Raw genomic sequence first — 20,366 nt, forward strand, 5'->3', positions numbered from 1 at the left:
CAACAACATTAAAATGAAGAAAAAGGACAGACCCCAGGATGCTCGAAATAGGTGGTAGTTTTATTATGAGGCCATGAGATGAAAGGCTTTAAACAGAGGCACGGGGGAAGGAATAGAGTGCTGCCAGGGTTGTGTTCTTCATCACTGATCGTCTGTGCATGGCTGCCAGACTCGGTGCCTGGAGGAGCTCACATGTGTAATTTGTTTCCTTGGCTTAATTTGACTGTAATCAACACCTGTTTATTTCCCTAAACAGAGAGCATTTAAAATAAACCTGAGGTTGGTTTTGATGCCATGTGGTCATGAATCATTTGAACACATTTGTGGTTTAAGCCAAATGGACTTAATAGGGTGGATGATTAAGTCACAGTGGAGTTACAGCGCAAAAATCCTAACAGTTGAAAGCAGGACGCATCAGTAATCTAGCAGGAGCGTTACTGAATATCAAGCAGAACACCTTTCACATGTGTCTAGTTTTCTATTCAGACCATGTTCATATCAACCAGCAGTAGATTTGAGCAAGATTGTTAACCCTCTCTGCTTTCTGGGCGGAACAGTGATCGTTGCAATTTGTCATGATTATCATCACTGTCATTATCGGTATGATTGATGTCATTCTTGTCATATTTGTTGTCATCATTGTCATTATCATTATTAGTGTCCTTGTCATTATTGTTGTTTTGTTGCCGATGTTGTCATCACGGTCATAATTGCTTTTCGTTTTCATTGTCGTTTTTATTGTCTTAGTCATTGTTGTCATTGTTTCCACTGTTGTCATTGTGGTTGTTATTGTTTGTCTTCATTGTTGTCAGCTTTATTATTGTTATTGTCTTTATCGTTGTGTTTGTCATTGTTGTCATTGTCATTGTTATTGTTGTTTTTGTTGTCACTGTGATTGTTTTTATCATTATCAGTGACTTTGTCATTGTTGTCTTTGTCATCATCGTCTTTATCATTGTAGTCTTTGTTATTGTTGTCATCTTTGTTGTTGTTTGTAGTAGGGCTGCACGATATTGGAAAAATGTTACATTGCAAATGTTCTTTTTTTGCGATATATATTGTGATATTAAACAATGCAGGGCCCGTGACATCACCAGCCCCGCCCTCAAAAGCTGAGTCAGCGTCAGCACTCAAAACCTGAGGAAAACAGCAAAACAATAGTAACTGGCCCTTTAATCAGGCATATAAATGGCTTTTTAAAAGGTAATTAAGAGTGTTTTTCTGGGATTAAAAGCATAATTCAGCTGTAACTGGAAATATCTGCGGCGCTAGACTGAGGTGCACAGCTTTCGACACGTGTGTTTACAAGCACATGCCCATCCATGTGGATGGAGGCAATGCGGTTACCTCGTGTTTACTCCTGCTCCTGCTCGCCCTCGCGCTTCTCGCGCAGGCAGCAGCAGCCTGTCACTCACACAGACACAGAGACTGTGCTGTGTATGTACTTCTTGTGTCAAGAATCAAAACATTGCAATATGACGTGTTTGATTAAATTGTTTTAAGTGACTATTGCGCATGTGCACATTGTGATGACGATGCTTAAACGATATATCGTGCAGCCCTAATTGTTAGTGTCATAATTTTTATTTTTGTTATCATTGTCTTTGTCATTGTTGTCTTTCTCATCATTGTCTTTGTCATTGTTGATTACCTTCATAGGCTTGTATTTATCTTTTTCATCATTATGAGTCTAAGCCATTTGACAGATTGTAATGTTTTTTTTCTGCAGGTCATGGTCGCTTGCTGTTGCAGATGAAGGGCATGGTGCCCACGGCGCTGCTCTTCGAGGTGCTGGGTTGCCCGTACTGTGCCCGGACACTGGAGAACATGGACCTGGAGCTGGCCGAGTCTGAGTGCTCCCGGTCGGAGGGGGAGGTGGTGCACGAGTTTTCTCATGGAGTGGAGTTCAAACCCTCCAGGTTACACCACCAAAAGAGACTGTGTGAGCGTATCCACATGGCTCGCTACTGGGAGGACTTCAGGGACAGGATGAAGCGCATAGTGGATAGCAAGTACTTCAACAGGGGGATTATGATCGCCATCCTCATCAACACCTTGAGCATGGGAATCGAGCACCATGAGCAGGTGAGTGCCAGCGTGGGTTCTTCAGCTTCTTCCTGCTTGCTGGTGGCCAGCACTCTGGAATTCCTCATGAGGGATCCTGAGCTCATTTTACAAGCCTCCCATTCATCTGTTTTACATCTGCTGTTGTTAAAGTAAGAGCCAGAGATAGCAGTCAGATTACTTTAGCGGCGGTGGTTGCAGGGGGAAAAGGGGGAAAGACAGTCAGGGGAACAAAGAGCATTTTCTTCAGGAGTGAATTGGAAGCATGTGGCCAGCGTCTGGCTTGTATCGAGGGCTGAACAATGCGCTCCTCAGAAGTACCATATCTGACTGGTGTACACAAAGGGATTAGCCGGTGATTTCTTTTTCATTCATAAACAGTGCAGAGGGCTCCATGGCCTTATTGGGCTAACAGACTGGCTGGTTATGTAACTGTGCGCAGTGCTGCACTGCCTCACACTGCACCTCCTCTCGCTGTGCCCGGGCCTCGCTGCCAGGGAGCGGGGATCTCTGTACCCGTAATATCAGGCAGAAGCCTGTGACTCGCTGATCTGATCAAGTTCCCGAGGGGGCAGACTGGTGCGGATGTTGGACATCCCATAACCCAGTTACAGCTCGCAATTTGCTGTTGCTGTTTGTCTCTAAAGTGTAGAGCTCAGTTCTGTTCATCAGCACACAGAGAGGAATGGATGAAGTGGAGTGACTGGTCTTGGCGTTTTCCTATATTCCTCTGATGTTAAGAGAATGTTATCCTAGAAATATCATAAACATATATATATATATATATATATATATATGATAAACAGCTTTTAGATTGTGATTTTGGAGTTATTGCTGTGGATTTGACAAGACACTTCAGACAGTGCTATTTTTTGTTCGTACTGTTATTAAAGCCCCAAGAAGTTGTATAACATAGAAATTGTGGTGTTCAAACCTGGAGAAATTGTGGATGAATGACTGGTTTGGAAATATTGTGCAGGTTGTATAGGATTATGTACATCCATGCAGATGTAATATATATAGATTTTTGTAACATTAATATGATCTAAAATCTAATGATTTTAGATCATAACCATAATCATATCCCATAATTAATGTTGTTAGGTTACAGTAGGCAATGTAGGATTGTATTGGCAAGAACATGGTGATATAATACATCACTATACAGAGGTTGTGGTCTGATATATTACATTATTTTTACATGTACAAATAGATTTTTAGGAAAACTGTCATAGTTTTCCATCATAGTACACAATCATATGGGCAAAACCTGAAAAATAAAGTTTACCTTTAAAAATTTAAAATAATAAGAAAAATATAAACTCATAAAAAAACTAATTTAAAACAATTACAGGCTTTTTGATGGTGATTAGAATTTAAACGTTTCTAAAACTCTCTTTTGAATTTCATCATAATGGACAAAAGAAATTCTTCAGAATTATTTGGTATTCAAAAAATAATTGTATTTTCTTTTAAAGCTTTCTGTGTTAAGTATAATAATAAGCATGACATATAATGATATTTAATACTGATATTTAATTTAAAAATATAATATTTCATAGAGTTTCTGTGTGACAGTGACATCTGAGTACCATATAATTAGGACTGTAGGTTTGGAAGCATTGCTGTTAGGATTTGATTGCATTAATGAGGTCAGGATGTTGAAAGATCACTACCTCATCCCAGCTCATCCTGAAATATTGGCTTGAAGTTCTATCATATATATCTCTAGTCCGTATCTGGCATTAGGCAATTTATTATTTTTGTTTTTGTCGTGAACAGAATGAAACATTAAACACCTTTAACTCTTTTTGGAAGTTTAGTTTAAAGTCATTAATTTATAAAAATACATTTCATAATAAGAGTATTATTATAGCATACAGTAATTGTTTTTGATGATGTTTTTTTGGGTGCACCTGCTTTGGGTAATTTACTACTGAAGAATACCTGAAACAGCACACTCATCTTTAAAACTAATGGATACAACTTGAAAATGTACTCAGCGGGCCACTTCCCCAGGCTCAGATTAAGCCTAAACCTAGACTAAATAGCTTTTCCAATAGTGATTCATCATTGGCTTTGCAAATTAATGCAAGACCTGGTTTAATCCCTGTCTGGGAAACTGGCCCTGTTTGAAGCTTTTTTAAAACCCTCTGTTCAGTAGCCAAATTAGCAACATTAAACAGGAGTCATAAACTAAACATGGGAGTAATTAGTTGGCACGTGGAAGCTAAACTGTGATATTGCTCTGAGTCGTGCTTTAAAAGCTTACTTATATAGAGGAATTTACCCCACTGCTAATCATAGTGGGAGGGATGAGGTGCTGAGTTGCTCTGAGGAAGTCTTCAGTATAATAACTGTCAGGATGTAATAACATGCTGTAAAGTCTCTCGTTTGGTGTCTTGTGTAGTTTATATAGGACTGCTTTAAATATGCACTGTCCCCTATGAGTCATTGCATGGGCACATACAGCTCTGAAAAAAATAAGAGACCATTTAATGATGGTTTACCTTGATTTTACCAAATAGAAAACATCTGGAATATAATCAAGAGGAAGTTGGATGATCTCAAGCCATTAAACCAAGATGAACTACTTGAATTTTTGCACCAGGAGTAAAGGCATAAAGTTACCCAAAAGCAGTGTGTAAGACTGGTGGAGGAGAACATGCCAAGATGCATGAAAACTGTGATTAAAAACCAGGGTTATTCCAACAAATATTGATTCTGAACTCTTAAAACTTAAAGACTTAAAACTTGTTTTCTTTGCATTATTTGAGGTCTAAAAGCTCTGCATCTTTTTTGTTATTTCAGCCATTTCTCATTTTCTGCAAATAGATGCTTTAAATGACAATATTTTTATTTGGAATTTGGGATGAATGTTGTCTGTAGTTTATGGCATAAAACAACAATGTTCGTTTTAATCAAACATATACCTATGAATAGCAAAATCAGAGAAACTGATTCAGAAACTGAAGTGGTCTCTTATTTTTTTCCAGAGAGCTTTGGCTATATCGCCCACCCCTAGTATGAAACTTCTTTTGATTGCCTTAATTAGTGTAATCAACATATAATATGAAAATAGTTCATCTCACATATATGTATCTATCGCCTGCTTGTTTATTTCACATAGATACTGTTCGAATATAGTCAAATTAAAGGTAAAAAGGTGTCAGAAAGGTCAGAGTACTTTTTCTTTACAACTGTGAGACATATTTCACCCCAATAACACACACACATGTGCAGAGGTGCAGATGCTATGAATAATTAGTAATTAACTATTCACTTCTTGATTGGATTTTTGGGGGTTCCAGACATCTTTTGGATAATTAAACATGCATCAGGTCAAATTGACCCGGAACACCATTGCCGTTCCAGATAAATTAGCGTAACAGGAGGGTTAAATTTACAAATGTGTCTGTAATGCTTCTCCAGATACTGAATTGAACTCTAAACTGGTGCGAACGCTGTGAGTTTTCCCAGTGGTAAACTCAGGATTGCACAGTTTCTACAGGACAGCATGTGTTGTAGTCGTTTATAGAGGATTGATCTCTATAGGCCTGGCCTCTGCTCTGTGCGAGGGCGGGTGAAAGGATGGCCGCTCGGCACAGTCCCAGCTCTCCGGAGTCAATCAGTCGGTTAATCGTATTTACACAGCGCCAGCGAGTGGATCAATCAACGTCACAGCACAGACGCTCGGCCCTTTAAAGCCTGAGTCCACACTGGATTGTTCGGATGTGCGCTGAAGCAGTGGGCTAACGGTCGTCTGGGTTTGATAATGAACGACTTGTTTGTTTGCACAGCGAGCGAGGCGAGGGGAGGCGAGGGGAAGTGGCCGTGCTGATCACTAGTGGATATGGGCGTAATAGAATAAGTATGACTGCACTCTTCCTGGATGCCAAATGTCACGGACGTTGTGCGCAAGCGAGTTTTATGAGCACTGCAGACAGTGAACAGAGCCTGGGCTTATTACAGCATACACATCATCTATCTCATCTGGCTTATCTTAGTCAGGCTAGTCTTTGTTGGCACGTCTCTGTCTGTAAGATATCTGTTTATGATCGCTATTACTGCTCTTACTGCTGTTACAGACACTGCTGCGTAAGGGGGGTGTGATATTATCAGTGGTGTTGCACTGATCCCACTGAAACAAAGGGACAAAGTGGCTGTGTAAAAGGTCTATTGCCAATACCAATACTTTGGCTGCATAATAAAAAAAAAAACAAGACAAAAAAAAACATTGTGATACTTTAGTATCGTTATTCAGCGATATACAGCTCTGAAAAAAATAAGAAATCACTTAAAAATTATAAGTTTCTTTACATATTACCAAATTGAAAACCTCTAGAATATAATCAAGTGGGGGATGGATGATCACAAGCCATTAAACCAAACTGAACTGCTAGAATGATTGAGTGAAGTGGCATAAAGTTATCAAAAAGCAGTGTATAAGACTGGTGGAGGAGAACATGCCAAGATGCATGAAAACTGTGATTAAAAAACAGGGTAATGTTGATTTCTAAACTCTTAAAACTTTATGAATATGAACTTGTTTTTTGCATTATTTAGGTCTTTAGGTCTCTCATTTTCTGCAAATAAATGCTCTAAATGACAATATTTTTATTTGGAATTTGGGAGAAATGTTGTTCGTAGTTTATAGAATAAAAGAACAATGTACATTTTACTCAAACATATACCTATAAATAGCAAAATCACAGAAACTGATTCAGAAATTGAAGTGGTCTCTTCATTTTTTCCAGAGCTGTATATTGTGATATTAAAAAGGATTTTTACCAGATTTGCCCAGCTGTTAGTGGTTTAACATCTTATAATATTAATAATGCACCCTGTGTATCAAAAATTGCAGAAATCAAATATTATTTACCTTTGGTGGATGTCACAAAAAATGAATATAATGCTAATTTTGCTGCATGATATGTTTCATTTGCTTTTGTGACCTTGTCAGGGCCCTATAAAATCAGTTTTATTTTTATTTCAATCCAGATTCCTTTATTTTGGTTGTATTTGTGTTTTTATATTTGAAATTCACTTTGTGATTCTGTTCCTTGTTTTCCACATTGCAAAGGTCACAGAGCCCTGCATTACAGGTCTTGTGACTTTTGCACTTCTTCACATTGTGATAAATTATGTAGCCCTAACTCGTACTGTGTGTAAGTGCCCATATCAGTGCCAATACCAGCACTTAAGCACGTAAAAAATGATATGAGTTTTAACATGGTGGAACCTTCACACCTTCTACTACATGTATATGCTCTGTAACTGGGCAAGACACTCCATACCCATCACAAATGTCCATTCTTTCAGTTTATCCATCTGATTTATGCTCCTTTTATCTGCTAATTTCCTCCTTCACAGAACATAAACAAACAAGGATGCACCCAGACAGAATAGATACAGGAGTGTGTGAGATACATAATTCCTGGAATATATTTATTTAAACTCTGCAGTAATATATTCAAAGTGCTGATCAGAGAATAAGCTTTTCTTAGGTTCATTTGTTTCAGCATTACAGAAAATTAAACAGGCTCCAATTAATAAATTACACAGCATCGCAGTCCGTTAGTTTCAGACTCTTTTTTTCCAATGTGGAAGGACCTTTACACAAAGTATCACTATTGACAATAGACCATTTTCCCAGTCACTGTGTCACTACATCCTGCTCTGAATAGTAGTAGTGTTTTCTACAGAAATTATAGCAATATTATTGTGTATGATATGATAAGATATGGCACTGCTGCTGTGTAATGTACGCTGATGTTGTGGCAGACAGCAGCAGGTTTACATCATTGTCTATGTTTTGTACCTCTCTGTAGATAATGGTGAGCCCCATTAACAGTGCAGCACTGCTGCAGAGCTTTATAGCGGCGAATGGCTTGTTATTTGTCGGCCCCCCTCCTGCTCCTGTGGTGATTTGTGGTGCGCTGTGCCCGGCTCCACTCACTGAGGCATAAAGAAAGTGGGTGAGATGCGGTGGATGTACAGCGAGGGGCCCAGAGACTCTGTGGAGTGTGGTGGAGCGAGCGAGCAAGAGTAAGTGAGCAAGAGAGAAAGAAAAAGAGGAAAACAGAGTGAGAGGAGGGAGAGAAAAAAAAGAGAGTGAGAAAATTAGAGTGACAGGAAGAGAGAGAAAGGTAGAGAGTGACAGAAAGAGAAAGAGACATGTAGAGAGTATGAGAACAAACAAGAATGAGAAATGAATAGACAAAGAGAGAGAGATTGAGAGGAAATGAGGGAAAGATGGTTAGAGAAAGAAAAATAGAGTGAGAGAGAAAAATAGAAAGAGAGAGAGATAGGACAGTAGGAGAGTGGAAAAAAATGGACAGAAAGAGAGATAGATAGAAAATTTGAGGAAGAGAGAAATATAGCTATAGATAAGCAGAGAGAAAAAAGTGATAAAAAGACACCTGAGAAAAAGAAAGAAAAAGAGAGTGAGAGAGACAAAGAGATAATGAGAGGGCAAGAGAGAGAGAGAGAGAGAAAGAGAGACAGAGAGGGAGAATGGAGGAAGAAGAGAGTGAGAGACAGAAAGGTAAAATGAGAGAGGGAGACGGTGAAAGAGAGAATGTGGGCGAGACGAGGAGAGAGAGACAGAGATCGAGAATGAGAGAGAGAGGTAGAGAGACAGAGAGATAGACAGACAGAGAGCGAGAATGAGAAGGAAAGAGAGAAAGACTGAGCATAAGGATGGGAGAAAGAGGAAGAGAGAGAGAGAGAGAGAGGGAGAGAGGGAGAGAGACAGTGAGAGAGGGAGAATGAGAGAGAGAGAGAGAGAACGAGAGAGGGAGCGAGACAGTGAGAGAGGGAGAATGAGAGAGAGAGAGAGAGAGAGAAAGGAAAAGAGTAACAGAGAGAGGGAGAATGAGAGAGAGAGAGAAGGAGAGAGTAAGAAAGAGGGAGAATGTGAGAGGGAGAGAGCTGTGGCTGATTCCCAATAGACTACTCCCACAGAAGGGTCGGTCGCCTCATCCCACCCCCCTCCACCGTCCTCTTCACGACTCTCGTCTCTTCAGTTGTCCTCCATATCCTCCTCTCTCTCTCTCTCTCTCTCTCTCTCTATCCTCCACTCCACTGCTCTACACTGGGAGCTCTGGGACATTTTCTTCACCATTGTTTTTCAATAGCTCACCCCCTCCTGTACAGCAAATGTTCCTGATGCAGCAGCAGTGGGACTTCACAGCTCAGCCAGTGCAGGCCAATTAGAGGAGCTTTAGAATGGGGTTCGATCTGTGTGTGTGCGCGAGCGGTATAATGGGTAAAGTTTAGCATTTGTCAAAGACGGAGGAGGCAGACATAAGGAGCTTCGGTATTGAAAGGAGGACAACAATACAGAGGCTGGATAGAGGATAAAACAGCCTTTAGAAAAGCAGGATCTCTGAACATAAGACTGTATTATGGAGAATACATGACTGTGCTGTTACTATTCCACAGCCTCAGTCAGTCAGTGTGTGAAAGAGAAATGTAATGTGACAATGCTGTTCTGAAAAAGGGAGCAGACCAGTTAAAGGCTAGAACTCGACAAATGTTCCTGTTTAATATGCGTATTATATTATTGTATGAAGATTATCTGTTAATCAGATAAAAGACCCACTTGATTAAGTAGCAGTGGTGTGGGAATGTTTGTTACTATGCACAGCTAAAATATAGTTAAAGATGACCTGATTTCCAAAAGGCATAAAATAAAAGATTAAACATCTCCTTAATATTTTACACTTTTAAATCAGTGCTCCTGAAGCAATAGTTTGCACATTATGCATGGCCAGTAATTAGTGGCACAACCTTTGGAGACTATCAAACCTTTAAGTATTATTTGGGGGGGGTTAGTAATTTTTCTGGCAACATTTTTCTAATTAGGAAACTTGTGGGTCTTACTAACTCACTAGCTCACTGACTAGGTAACTAGCATACTCTAGGCATAAATACTTAGCACACTTCGCTAATGTGAGCTTTTTAATGGAGTGAAAGAAGAAATATAAAAAGAAGAAATATAACATTAAACATAACGTTTTGCTCTGAGTGGTCCAGCAAGCTAAGCGCTGCTGCTGTGATCGGGGATTGCTGGTTCAAGTCCTGGTCATGCAGCTTGCCATCAGCTGCCAGAGCCCTGAGAGAGCACAATTGGCCTTGCTTTCTCTGATTGGGTGGATGTGGCTCTATCCCCTCATCACTCCAAAGGGTGATATCGATCAGCACAAGGCATCTGTGAGCTGATGCATCAGAACCGATTCGCTGTGCTTTTCTCCTTTACCAGCAAAATCCACAGAAAATCCACAAAAACACAAAAATGAAAGCAAAGTAGCAAAATCCAAATAATTTTTAAATAACTTTAAAGAATAATTAAGTAATATACATATTTGTGCATCAGTTGGCTGTGTAAATAAACTTGTTGTTTTATGAGTTGTCCCTCTCAGCTTCCTATGATATTGCTGGGAAAAAAAATCCTACAGGAATAACACTACTATTGTTCTATTATGTTAAAAATATATATTATTATAGTGTTTTTACAGTTAAGGCTGGAGTTTGATTTCATATTTTACTGTAAACTGTAAATGTCACCCAGCACTTTTTTTCTTATGTATCATACTGTGATTGATACTGTGATTTTATTTACAGTATGAACTTGTGCAGCCTCTTGAAACACAGATCTTCACCAGGCAGTATACCTGAAATAATACTAAAATAATACTTTCTGCTTTTGTTGTAAATGATTCGTAGAGCTCGGCTATTTTGGAGTTAGTGCGCTTTACAGAAATCTCCAAAAATCTTGACATTTAAGAATGGTGTCTGCAGTGAATGATAATTCACAAGGCCCTGATTAATGAGCCTGTGCTTACCTGATCCAGACAAAAACAACTTTATCTGACCTTCGAGAGACATCTGGAGTGAAAAATCACACAAAGCAAAGCAAAGCAAAAAAAGATACCTGCATTTATACCAAGAGAAGTCAATTTTAAACAATTTTTAGTTGCTTATTAAGGCACTTTATTTGGTTTGCTCAGAAATGTGTTTGGTGGTTTTCAGCCTCTCTTCTTCTTGCTTTTGTACTTAAATCGAGAGCTCGTTTCTGATGCATTTAGAGTAATAACTGTAGACGTTTGAGTAAGACGTTCTAGAAAAGTCTCCTTATATTTTCTCTTAGAGTTTTGAGAAGTTGTATTTTTCCGGTTCCTGAACCCAGTCTCCCAGAAGCTCCTAGGATCACATTAGGATCATTATAAGATGTCAGAGGGATTATCATGTGAGCACTTTCAGTACAGTGATTAAGATGGTCTTAAGGTGGCAGTACTTTTGGTACTTTGGGACTTTAATATAGTTATCAGGGTTTTTTCAGGGGGTTCTCTTGCTGTTGTAGCAGCTCCTATAATGCTTGGTACCAGTTTACTCTTCTTTTTTAGCTGTAAGATACAAGAGCTATACAGGACTAGGATAGTTATGTTAGTGGAGATAACTTAGCCTTTGCATTTGTAAGTTTACTAAAAGACTGTCAACTTTTTTTCTGTGTACTTTTAATTAATTAATTTATTTATTTATTTTTAACCTTCATTTCCACTTGGTAAATACATTAAGAGACTGAAAAATAAGTTAAAATTTTAAAAACAAGCAAACAATACTAGATTTAATTAAGAAATAATTAACACTAATAAGGTAAGAGGTCAAAGTCAAACCAGAAATAAAACAAATAAAAGGATGAAATCAGTAAAATTATAAAAATAAAAGGGCTAAAAGGTAAAACATAAAATTAGATGAATATAAATAAGTAAATATTTAAAATATTTAAAATAAATAAAAGGGAAAAGAAAAAACTCAACTAAAACATTTAAAAACAAAATTGATAGTGTGACCTAGGGCTGCATTATATTTGAAAAACTTGACATTGATATTGATATGTTTTGTTATTCTGGCATAAATATTAAAATGTTATAAGAGTTCCCTTATTAGTAAGATATTTGAGGTATGATTTGTATGTTTTAATATGCCATATGTATTTTTTAATCAATTTTTTAAAATCTTTTTTTATTCTAATTCAGATTTGGAATTTGTTTAAATTTTAATCTGAAATCCATTTTAATGAACAGAATTTTGTCATTTTTTCCATATTCTCCTAATTGCAAAAATCATAGGGCCTTTTATTGCATATCCTACGGTGTAACTATTGCAGGTACTTGTGCACGTTACAATGTCTGTGCTCAAACAATATACTGTATTGTGCAGCACAAATGTGATCTACTGTAGGCTTCTGTGGTTTCACAATGGCTTTAATTTAAACCACATATCACTATGTCCTTATAAAGATGTTAAAACAGCAGCCATGTTCATTGGATCCATTTTTCATTTTTGTTGAATGTGAAAACTAAAAAGACTTTGTTTTTAAGTGGTTTAAAACACATCTTTAGGTCTTCAAACTTTAACACTCTTTTCAAGTTTCACTCTAAACCAAAATTGAATATAGTAAAGGTCTTTTTAACAACATAAGTGATGGGTGAGAGTCAAAATGCTGCATGGCCTTGCTAAGTATTTAAACAGTACTCAGAATTATTTCTTTTTTATATTAAATTAAAAGCCATTTATTAAATTTTGTGACAAAATTGTGTTGTTATTTTGTAAACACTAAACATGTTAATGTATTTAATTTTTTTTAGTACCATGTATTATTATATTATTAACATGAATCAGCTTTTGTACAATATAAGTTCACATGTATGTGGACACCACTTGTAATAAATGCAGCTGAATTCAGCTAATTTATGTGCAAATGCTGAAAAGCAGAATATATTATTTTTTATACTCTTCCTTTGGAAGAAACATTAAATAATCAGGTCTCAATATTTTGGCCCATATAGAGTATCTCTTGTACCTAAAATAGGGTTAGCAGTCATGATGGTCAAATGAGGCTGTTGCCTGGAACTGAACTGAAAGTAAATTGAATTGAATTTACTGAACTGGATTGAATTAACAAATTGAGCATTTAGAGTTCTGTCTGGCTTGGAGTTAAGAGTTATGACTATACATGAAAATAGAGATGATGTAGAGATGGTGTAACAGTGTGTTTTGGGTCAATATAAGCAGGAAATGCTGTATTAAATATCAGAGGAAATAGTACGCTGGTCAGTTCAGCATTCTTTAGCTTTCATGGGAAGTGACGAATGTCATGGGACATAATAGTAGATCTTCACATTGCATGTCAGTGTAATTCAACTGAATAAATATGAGCATATATCATTGGGGCTTTGAAGGCCTGTGCCCTGAGGAATCCTTACTGCCAAAAATACTGCTGTTTTATTAGGAACAGTTAGACCATCAATATTTTCTTTTTAAGTTTAGAAAGAGTTACATAAATTGTCTTATGCATATGAATCATCTGAGGCAGAGTTAACTTTTTTTGACCGACTATGAAGACTATAAATATGTTTGTTTATATTTGATGTTTTTAATTACTAAGGAATAAATGTATGATTCATTGTCCCATAGTGCTAAACAGTCTTTAAATAGCTTTGGCTTAGTTTTATAACAACACATGATGAATTTTAAAGCTGTTTTAGGAATTTAGCTATATGATAAGTACTGTCTGTAATTATTCTTAGAGCTTCAGTTGACAGTAAGGCAGTATAGTATTAGACTGCTGTGTTAGCATCACTACTGCTTCGTTAGCATCACTACTTCAGTGTTAGCATAGCCACTGCTGTGTTAGCATCACTACCGCTTCGTTAGCATCAATACTGATGTGTTAGCATCACTACTGCTGTGTTAGCATCACTATTGCTGTGTTAGCATCACTAGTGCTGTGTTAGCATCACTACTGAAGTGTTAGCATCACTGTTAGCATTACTACTGCTGTGTTAGCATCACTACTGCTGTGTTAGCATCACTACTGATGTGTTAGTATCACTAATGCACACTTATGACACACTTGTTGTCCACTAGCACTTTTCTTTACCACGTGTCGCCGTGCCGTATCTCTGGCTCGCCGTGTGGGCGTGTTCATGACGTTTTTAATTTCAAATGAAGCTACAGAAGTAGGCGATCATAAGTTTATCACAGTGTTATTCTTACCAAGCATTGTAATTATGGCATTAGTCACAAGGTCAAAGGGTCACAGCACCTTTTCACCAAATTAAGAGCATCCCTATTGTTAAAATTTTATGACCAGTTTTATGCAACCAGTAGTGGCAGTCCAGTAAAGCTAGGCTTGCCTTGTTTTCTTGATTTTCAAGATTTTGATTTTCCTCCATTGCTGTGTATATCAGATGAAGTACATTTCTATTAGACGGTTAAATCTTTAAGCCCCCTAAGCATGCAGCTGGAAGTCTCTATGAGAAGGTCATCACGTAATTGCCTGGAATATTTGATTGCTGTAATGTGAACGGTGTGCAGGTGAACTTTTAGGTTGACTGCACTCTAAATGATCAGGCCAGAAGCGGTAGAAGCTTTTGGCTTTATGGCTCCTGTAGAATTTGTTTATTGATTTGTGCTGGAGACCTTGAATGCAGTGATTTCTTAAGCTCCTCACAGAGTGTTGGTAGTGTACAGTCTGCATCAGCTAATGCGGGGGCAAATTATCCAGTCCAGAAACGTCTTGTGATGGATAGATTTTAGGAGTACTCTCTGATTGATTCTGTTCTGCAGTATTGCTCGGCTCTCAATAAAAGCAGTAAATGATGTCAAGCCATTAGGATTTGACGTATCAGCATCCACATCATTGTGTTATTCCAACAACACTGGAGGTAAATGTCTGCATCAAAAATTATAAGCACACTCTGTTCAGTAGAAGCCTGGTCCTAAAGGCATATGATAATGTTTTTGTCCTTTTTGTCCTAGTCTTTTTGACTTTGCTTTGAGATATTAGGCATTAGTTGAACACTCAGTTCAAGTGATGTGATAAAAACATAGAAACCAACATAGGAATTTGAGACACTTTATCATGGGAAAAATCGTGACCTGTTCTGCATGTTCTAACCCCATGAGTACACTTTGTTTTTTTTTTCAGTAAAACTTTTAAACCCTACATTTATAATACGAGGTCTGTAGTGCAGGGGCGCTACATTTATTGTACACAATTTATTGACTAATATTAATCTTTCCAACGTACAGTTGAATGTAAAGCAGTTCTGCATGAAACAGGATGCCAACTTTTATATCTAAAATGAATTCTAAGATCATTTTAAAAGACAAGTCAAGAGGTATTTTGAATTGATTTATTCAGGTAATTGTTTAATATTTAGTTAGGTCTTCATGTATTATTGTAATATTCCATATTACAATGTTAATTTTTCTATGGTATGGGAATTTTTTGTCTTTACCTGTTCAGGCTGTGTAGTTGATGATGAAACTATGATTAAATTATTTTTTTTACTTGTGTAGGACCTAAAGCTGGGAGATCAATTGATTTTATCCATTAATTCGAATTTACAGTTAAAAACAATGTGTTGTTATGAAAATCGATGCACTTTTTAACTTTGGTGAAGCAGACAGGACAACAAAAGAACTGTGTAATGCTGCGTAACCTGAGTCATTAAATAAATAAATAAATAATAACATTACTCTACTGTCCATATGCTTCTTTCATTTAAATTGTTGGTTCTGTACCTCTTAGCTTGTAAAATATACAGTACAGGCCAAAAGTCTATAGTCTATATATAGACACACCTTCTCTTTTGCAATGCATTTTCTTTATTTTCATGACTATTTACATTGTAGATTCTCACTGAAGGCATCAAAACTATAAATGAACACATGCAGAGTTATGCACTTAAAAAAAAAGGTGAAATGACTAAAAACATGTTTTATATTCTAGTTTCTTCCAAATAGCCACCCTTTGCTCTGATTACTGCTTTGCACACACTTGGCATCATTCTCTCAATGAGCTTCAAGAGGTGGTCACCTAAAATGGTTTACCAACAGTCTTGAAGGAAGGAGTTCCCAGAGGTGTTTAGCACTTTTTGGCTCCTTTGCCTTCTTCACTCTGTGCTCCAGCTCACCCCAAACCATCTGGATTGGGTTCAGGTCAGGTGACTGTGGAGGCCAGGTCATTTTTTGTTAAGTACATAAAACTCCACATGTGTTCATTCATTGTTTTGATGCCTTCAGTGAGAATCTACAATGTAAATATTCATGAAAATAAAGAAAACGCTTTGAATGAGAAGGTGTGTCCAAACGTTTGTACGCCTGTACTGTATATATATATATATATATATATATATATATATATATATATATATATATATATATATATATATATATATATATCAGCTAAAGCGTGATTTGCTGTGGCTGTAGAGAATTGCACTTTCTAAGTTTTAGGGGAGTCCATGACCAAAACATACAATTCCAACCTAATGCTGCTTTAAACTACAAATAATGATGCATGTCTGATATTATTCTAATTCTAATTATATTATAATTATAATGTCATTATAAGAGTTGGTGCCCGTAGTCACTCTGTGGGACATGGGACATCCAGCAGACCATTACCACTGTGCACTGGTGTAATGAGGTGTGGTTTTGTGTTTTCTCCCACAGCCTAAAGAACTGACAGACATTCTGGAGATCAGCAATATCGTCTTCACCAGCATGTTTGTCCTTGAGATGATCTTTAAGCTGGTGGCCTTTGGAATCTATGGCTACATCAAGAACCCTTATAATATATTTGATGGGATCATAGTAGTGATAAGGTAAGTGATTTCAGTAATTATAGTATTTTAGTGTGCAGTCGTGCACTAATGCTCATCAGTAAGAGTATGACTCTTTCTAATTCTATAATAAGCTCCACACTGGAAGTCAATCTGGATGGACTGGATGTCAGCCCAGTCCACCACCATCATGCATTTGTGTAATTGGTTGTGTATGCGTCTGCTGATCTCACTCGGCCTCTCTTTCCAGTGTGTGGGAGATCATTGGCCAGGCCGACGGGGGTCTCTCCGTGCTCAGGACCTTTCGTCTCCTCCGAGTGCTCAAGCTGGTGCGCTTCCTTCCAGCCCTGCGCAGACAACTGGTGGTCCTGATGAAGTCGATGGACAACGTGGCCACATTCTGCATGCTGCTCATGCTCTTCATTTTTACTTTCAGGTGCCAAGAACACCCAGCAGTCCACTCACACACCTCACTCAATTTATGCAGTTTGGTTAATCATCAGTCAGAGGAGCTAAAGTCCTCTACTGCCACTTCACTCAGACCCCAGAGCATTGTCAGGAACTGGTCAGGAAGACAGTTCTGTTTTAAATACCCTGCTGAAAAATCTTACTCAGGCATTGTTTTTGCTGTTTGCTGGTTTTGGATGGTCTACGCTGTTTTTTGAAGGTCAGGGTGGTCAAACAAAGTGAAAATATACACTATGCTTGTAGGTTAGATGCTTAAACAGTGTAGTGTATGTTACATTTGATTTTGGTCATGCTTGGTCATGCTGGTTGATAACCATTACCAAGCTGGTTGATCAACATGAACAACATGACGAATTTAGTTGACCAGAGTGACGAGCATATCCATGCTGGCTGATCAGTTTGGTCATGTTGGTCATACTGGTTGATCAGTTTGGTCATGTTGGTTGATCAGCTTGGTCATGTTGGTTGACCAGTTTGGCCTTGTTGGTCACTCTTGTTGACCAGCTTGGTCATGTTGGTCATCCTGGCCAACCAGCTTGGTTTTGTTGGTTATGCAGGTCAACCAGCTTGGTTATGTGGGTCATGCTGGTCAACCAGCTTGGTTATGTTGGTCATTCTGATCAACCAGCTTGGTTATGTTGGTCATCCTGGTCAACCAGCTTGGTCCTGTTGGTCATGGTGTTTGATCAGTTTGGTTATGTTGGTCATGGTGTTTGATCAGTTTGGTCATGTTGGTCATCCTGGCCAACCAGCTTGGTTTTGTTGGTTATGCAGGTCAACCAGCTTGGTTATGTGGGTCATGCTGGTCAACCAGCTTGGTTATGTTGGTCATCCTGATCAACCAGCTTGGTTATGTTGGTCATCCTGGTCATCCAGCTTGGTCCTGTTGGTCATGGTGTTTGATCAGTTTGGTTATGTTGGTCATGGTGTTTGATCAGTTTGGTCATGTTGGTCATGCTGTTCAACCAGCTTGGTCATGCTGGGTGACCAGTTTGGTCATGTTGGTCATCCTGAACAACATAATCAAGCTGGTTGACGAGCTTGGCAATTTTCGTTGTGGTTATCAATCAGCTTTGGTTTTGCTGGTCAACCACCATGATCTTACTTAGTCCTACTGGTTGCCTAGATAGGTAAGGTTAATCAGGTTTATAGACCAGATAAACCATCACTCTCAAACAATAACATACCATTTGCTGATCAAGAGCTAAGCTGCTCAGCCAACCTACTAGCTCGAGCTCCTCATGCTATTTCTTTTATCTACAAATATACATATTGTTATAAAATCAAAACAAAGGACTTGACAAATAAAATAATTTCACAGGATTAAGTCATATCTGATTATTAAAAAAAAAAAACAGAATATAGCTAAAGCTTATCCTCTACTTTCCCCACAGTATTCTTGGAATGCACTTGTTTGGGTGCAAATTCTGCCTGAAGACGGAGAATGGAGATACGATTCCAGACAGGAAGAACTTCGACTCTCTGCTGTGGGCCATCGTCACTGTGTTTCAGGTTGGAGCCAAGTTTACTGTGTTTATTCGATCATTTAAGTAGACTTGTAAACTGTATACACTGATAGTTTAGATTGGAGTAAGGTCTAAAAATCAGATTAAGTAATCTGATAAAGAGAGCTGGATTTCTCTGTGCACAAATATCTGAGGACAATTTTCAACAACATGCTGAGGTTTTCCTCTAATTGAGAGGAGATACTAAAGAAATGCCATCAGAGGCAGTACTTGTTTAGGAAGTTGAAATCGTTTAGAGTTAACAAAGGACAGTTATATCAACTTCTATTATATATTAATTGAAAATATTATAACTTTCTCTTTCATTTTCTGGTTTTAATCCTTCATCCTGCAGAACAGAAACTGTCTGATGAAGGACCCATCTCATATTATGTTTTCTGATTGGAATATCAGAAATCTGAATGTATCCAGAGTAATTCAGGTCAATGCATGTGTGAATTTAGACTGTAGTATTGGCTGGTTGCAAAGCAAAAATCAGATTATTGCCTGAATCGTGTAAACTGTGAGTTTTCCCATTATCTGATTGCTCATGTTATAGTAAAAATGTTGATCAGATTAATGATAAACTACGATGGTCTGCAGTTCTGCAATTGGATTATGAAACATATGCAAACACTCTCAGTGTCTCAGATACTGGTTGCTTTGGCTGGAATGGTTTCAGATGTACATTATCCCTGAGGTCCAGGCTTTTAATAAATAGCATTTAGCATTAGCATTGGAATTGGATGAGGTTTTAAGCCTGAGAAAAAAACTACATCCAAGGATCATAATGTGTTTATTTCTACATCTTCCAGGGGTAACAAAAAGGCATTTCTTCTGTAGCAACAGTCATTTTAAAAGAGCCGGCTCTGCCCTCCATTATCAGAGCGGCTCCAAGCAGAGCGATTATTTTAATGCACTAAAAGGATTTTCTTGTAGTGTTTGTTGCATCAGCACAATTTTCTCAGTTGCTGCTGAGGTGCTGAACCCGCATTGTGTTTGTCCACACTGTGTAAATTCAGTGGCTTCACTGCTATTGGAAACATTTATAGAGCTTTTGTTAAGCAGTGAACAGGTGTAATAAGTGGACTGATACAGATAAGAGGTGTGCCAAGGTGTGCATAAAAAGACCCGTTTCAATGAAGTGTTTATTTCACCTCTGTGCTTTAGTTACGCTAGACAGCCAGGGAGAATTCATCTGTCTGTAGTATTTTTATAGAAGATACTTGCCTATATATGCAGTACATTTGGGGTTACATGTAGGGTTCTTTCCTCAGAGAGGGATTAAGTCTAGTTTTAGACTATACACAACTGTGAATGATGATTCTCCATTGGAATATATATAGTCTAGGACTAGGATTAATTTATAAAAAAGTTGACATTGTTCACCATTTTGTTCCTGTACTAGATTCCACACAACACATCTAAAAACAGAATTTCAAAGATTTTGGTAACACTTTACAATATGGGTACATTAGTTAACAGTACTTACAACAAAATGTCATAACTATTATTTATTAACTAAATATTTATTAAAATGTATAAACAATTAAGACATAGTCAATAATTACAAATGTTTTAATTTATTAACTAAATATTTATTAAAATGTATAAAAAAGTAAGACATTGTTAATAATTATAAATGTTTTAAATATTTTTTTTAATTTATCATTATCAACAACATTTT

The 20,366-nt window shown here is 37.6% G+C and overlaps 1 protein-coding gene across 3 annotated transcripts in view; it reads left to right on the forward strand.

The window, feature by feature from the left end:
- The window catches only part of cacna1ha (calcium channel, voltage-dependent, T type, alpha 1H subunit a), an 87,445-nt gene that overhangs the window by 29,665 nt on the left and 37,414 nt on the right, over nt 1-20,366 (forward strand). For all 3 annotated transcript variants that reach the window (XM_022683350.2, XM_022683349.2, XM_007247849.4), the window contains exons 8-11: nt 1,730-2,085; nt 16,597-16,748; nt 16,957-17,142; nt 18,569-18,686. In XM_022683350.2, the coding sequence (XP_022539071.2) occupies nt 1,730-2,085; nt 16,597-16,748; nt 16,957-17,142; nt 18,569-18,686 (812 nt within the window). The remainder of the gene's footprint in view (nt 1-1,729; nt 2,086-16,596; nt 16,749-16,956; nt 17,143-18,568; nt 18,687-20,366) is intronic.

This window comes from Astyanax mexicanus, chromosome 3, assembly GCF_023375975.1.
Source record: "Astyanax mexicanus isolate ESR-SI-001 chromosome 3, AstMex3_surface, whole genome shotgun sequence".
Classification (NCBI taxonomy): domain Eukaryota; kingdom Metazoa; phylum Chordata; class Actinopteri; order Characiformes; family Acestrorhamphidae; genus Astyanax; species Astyanax mexicanus.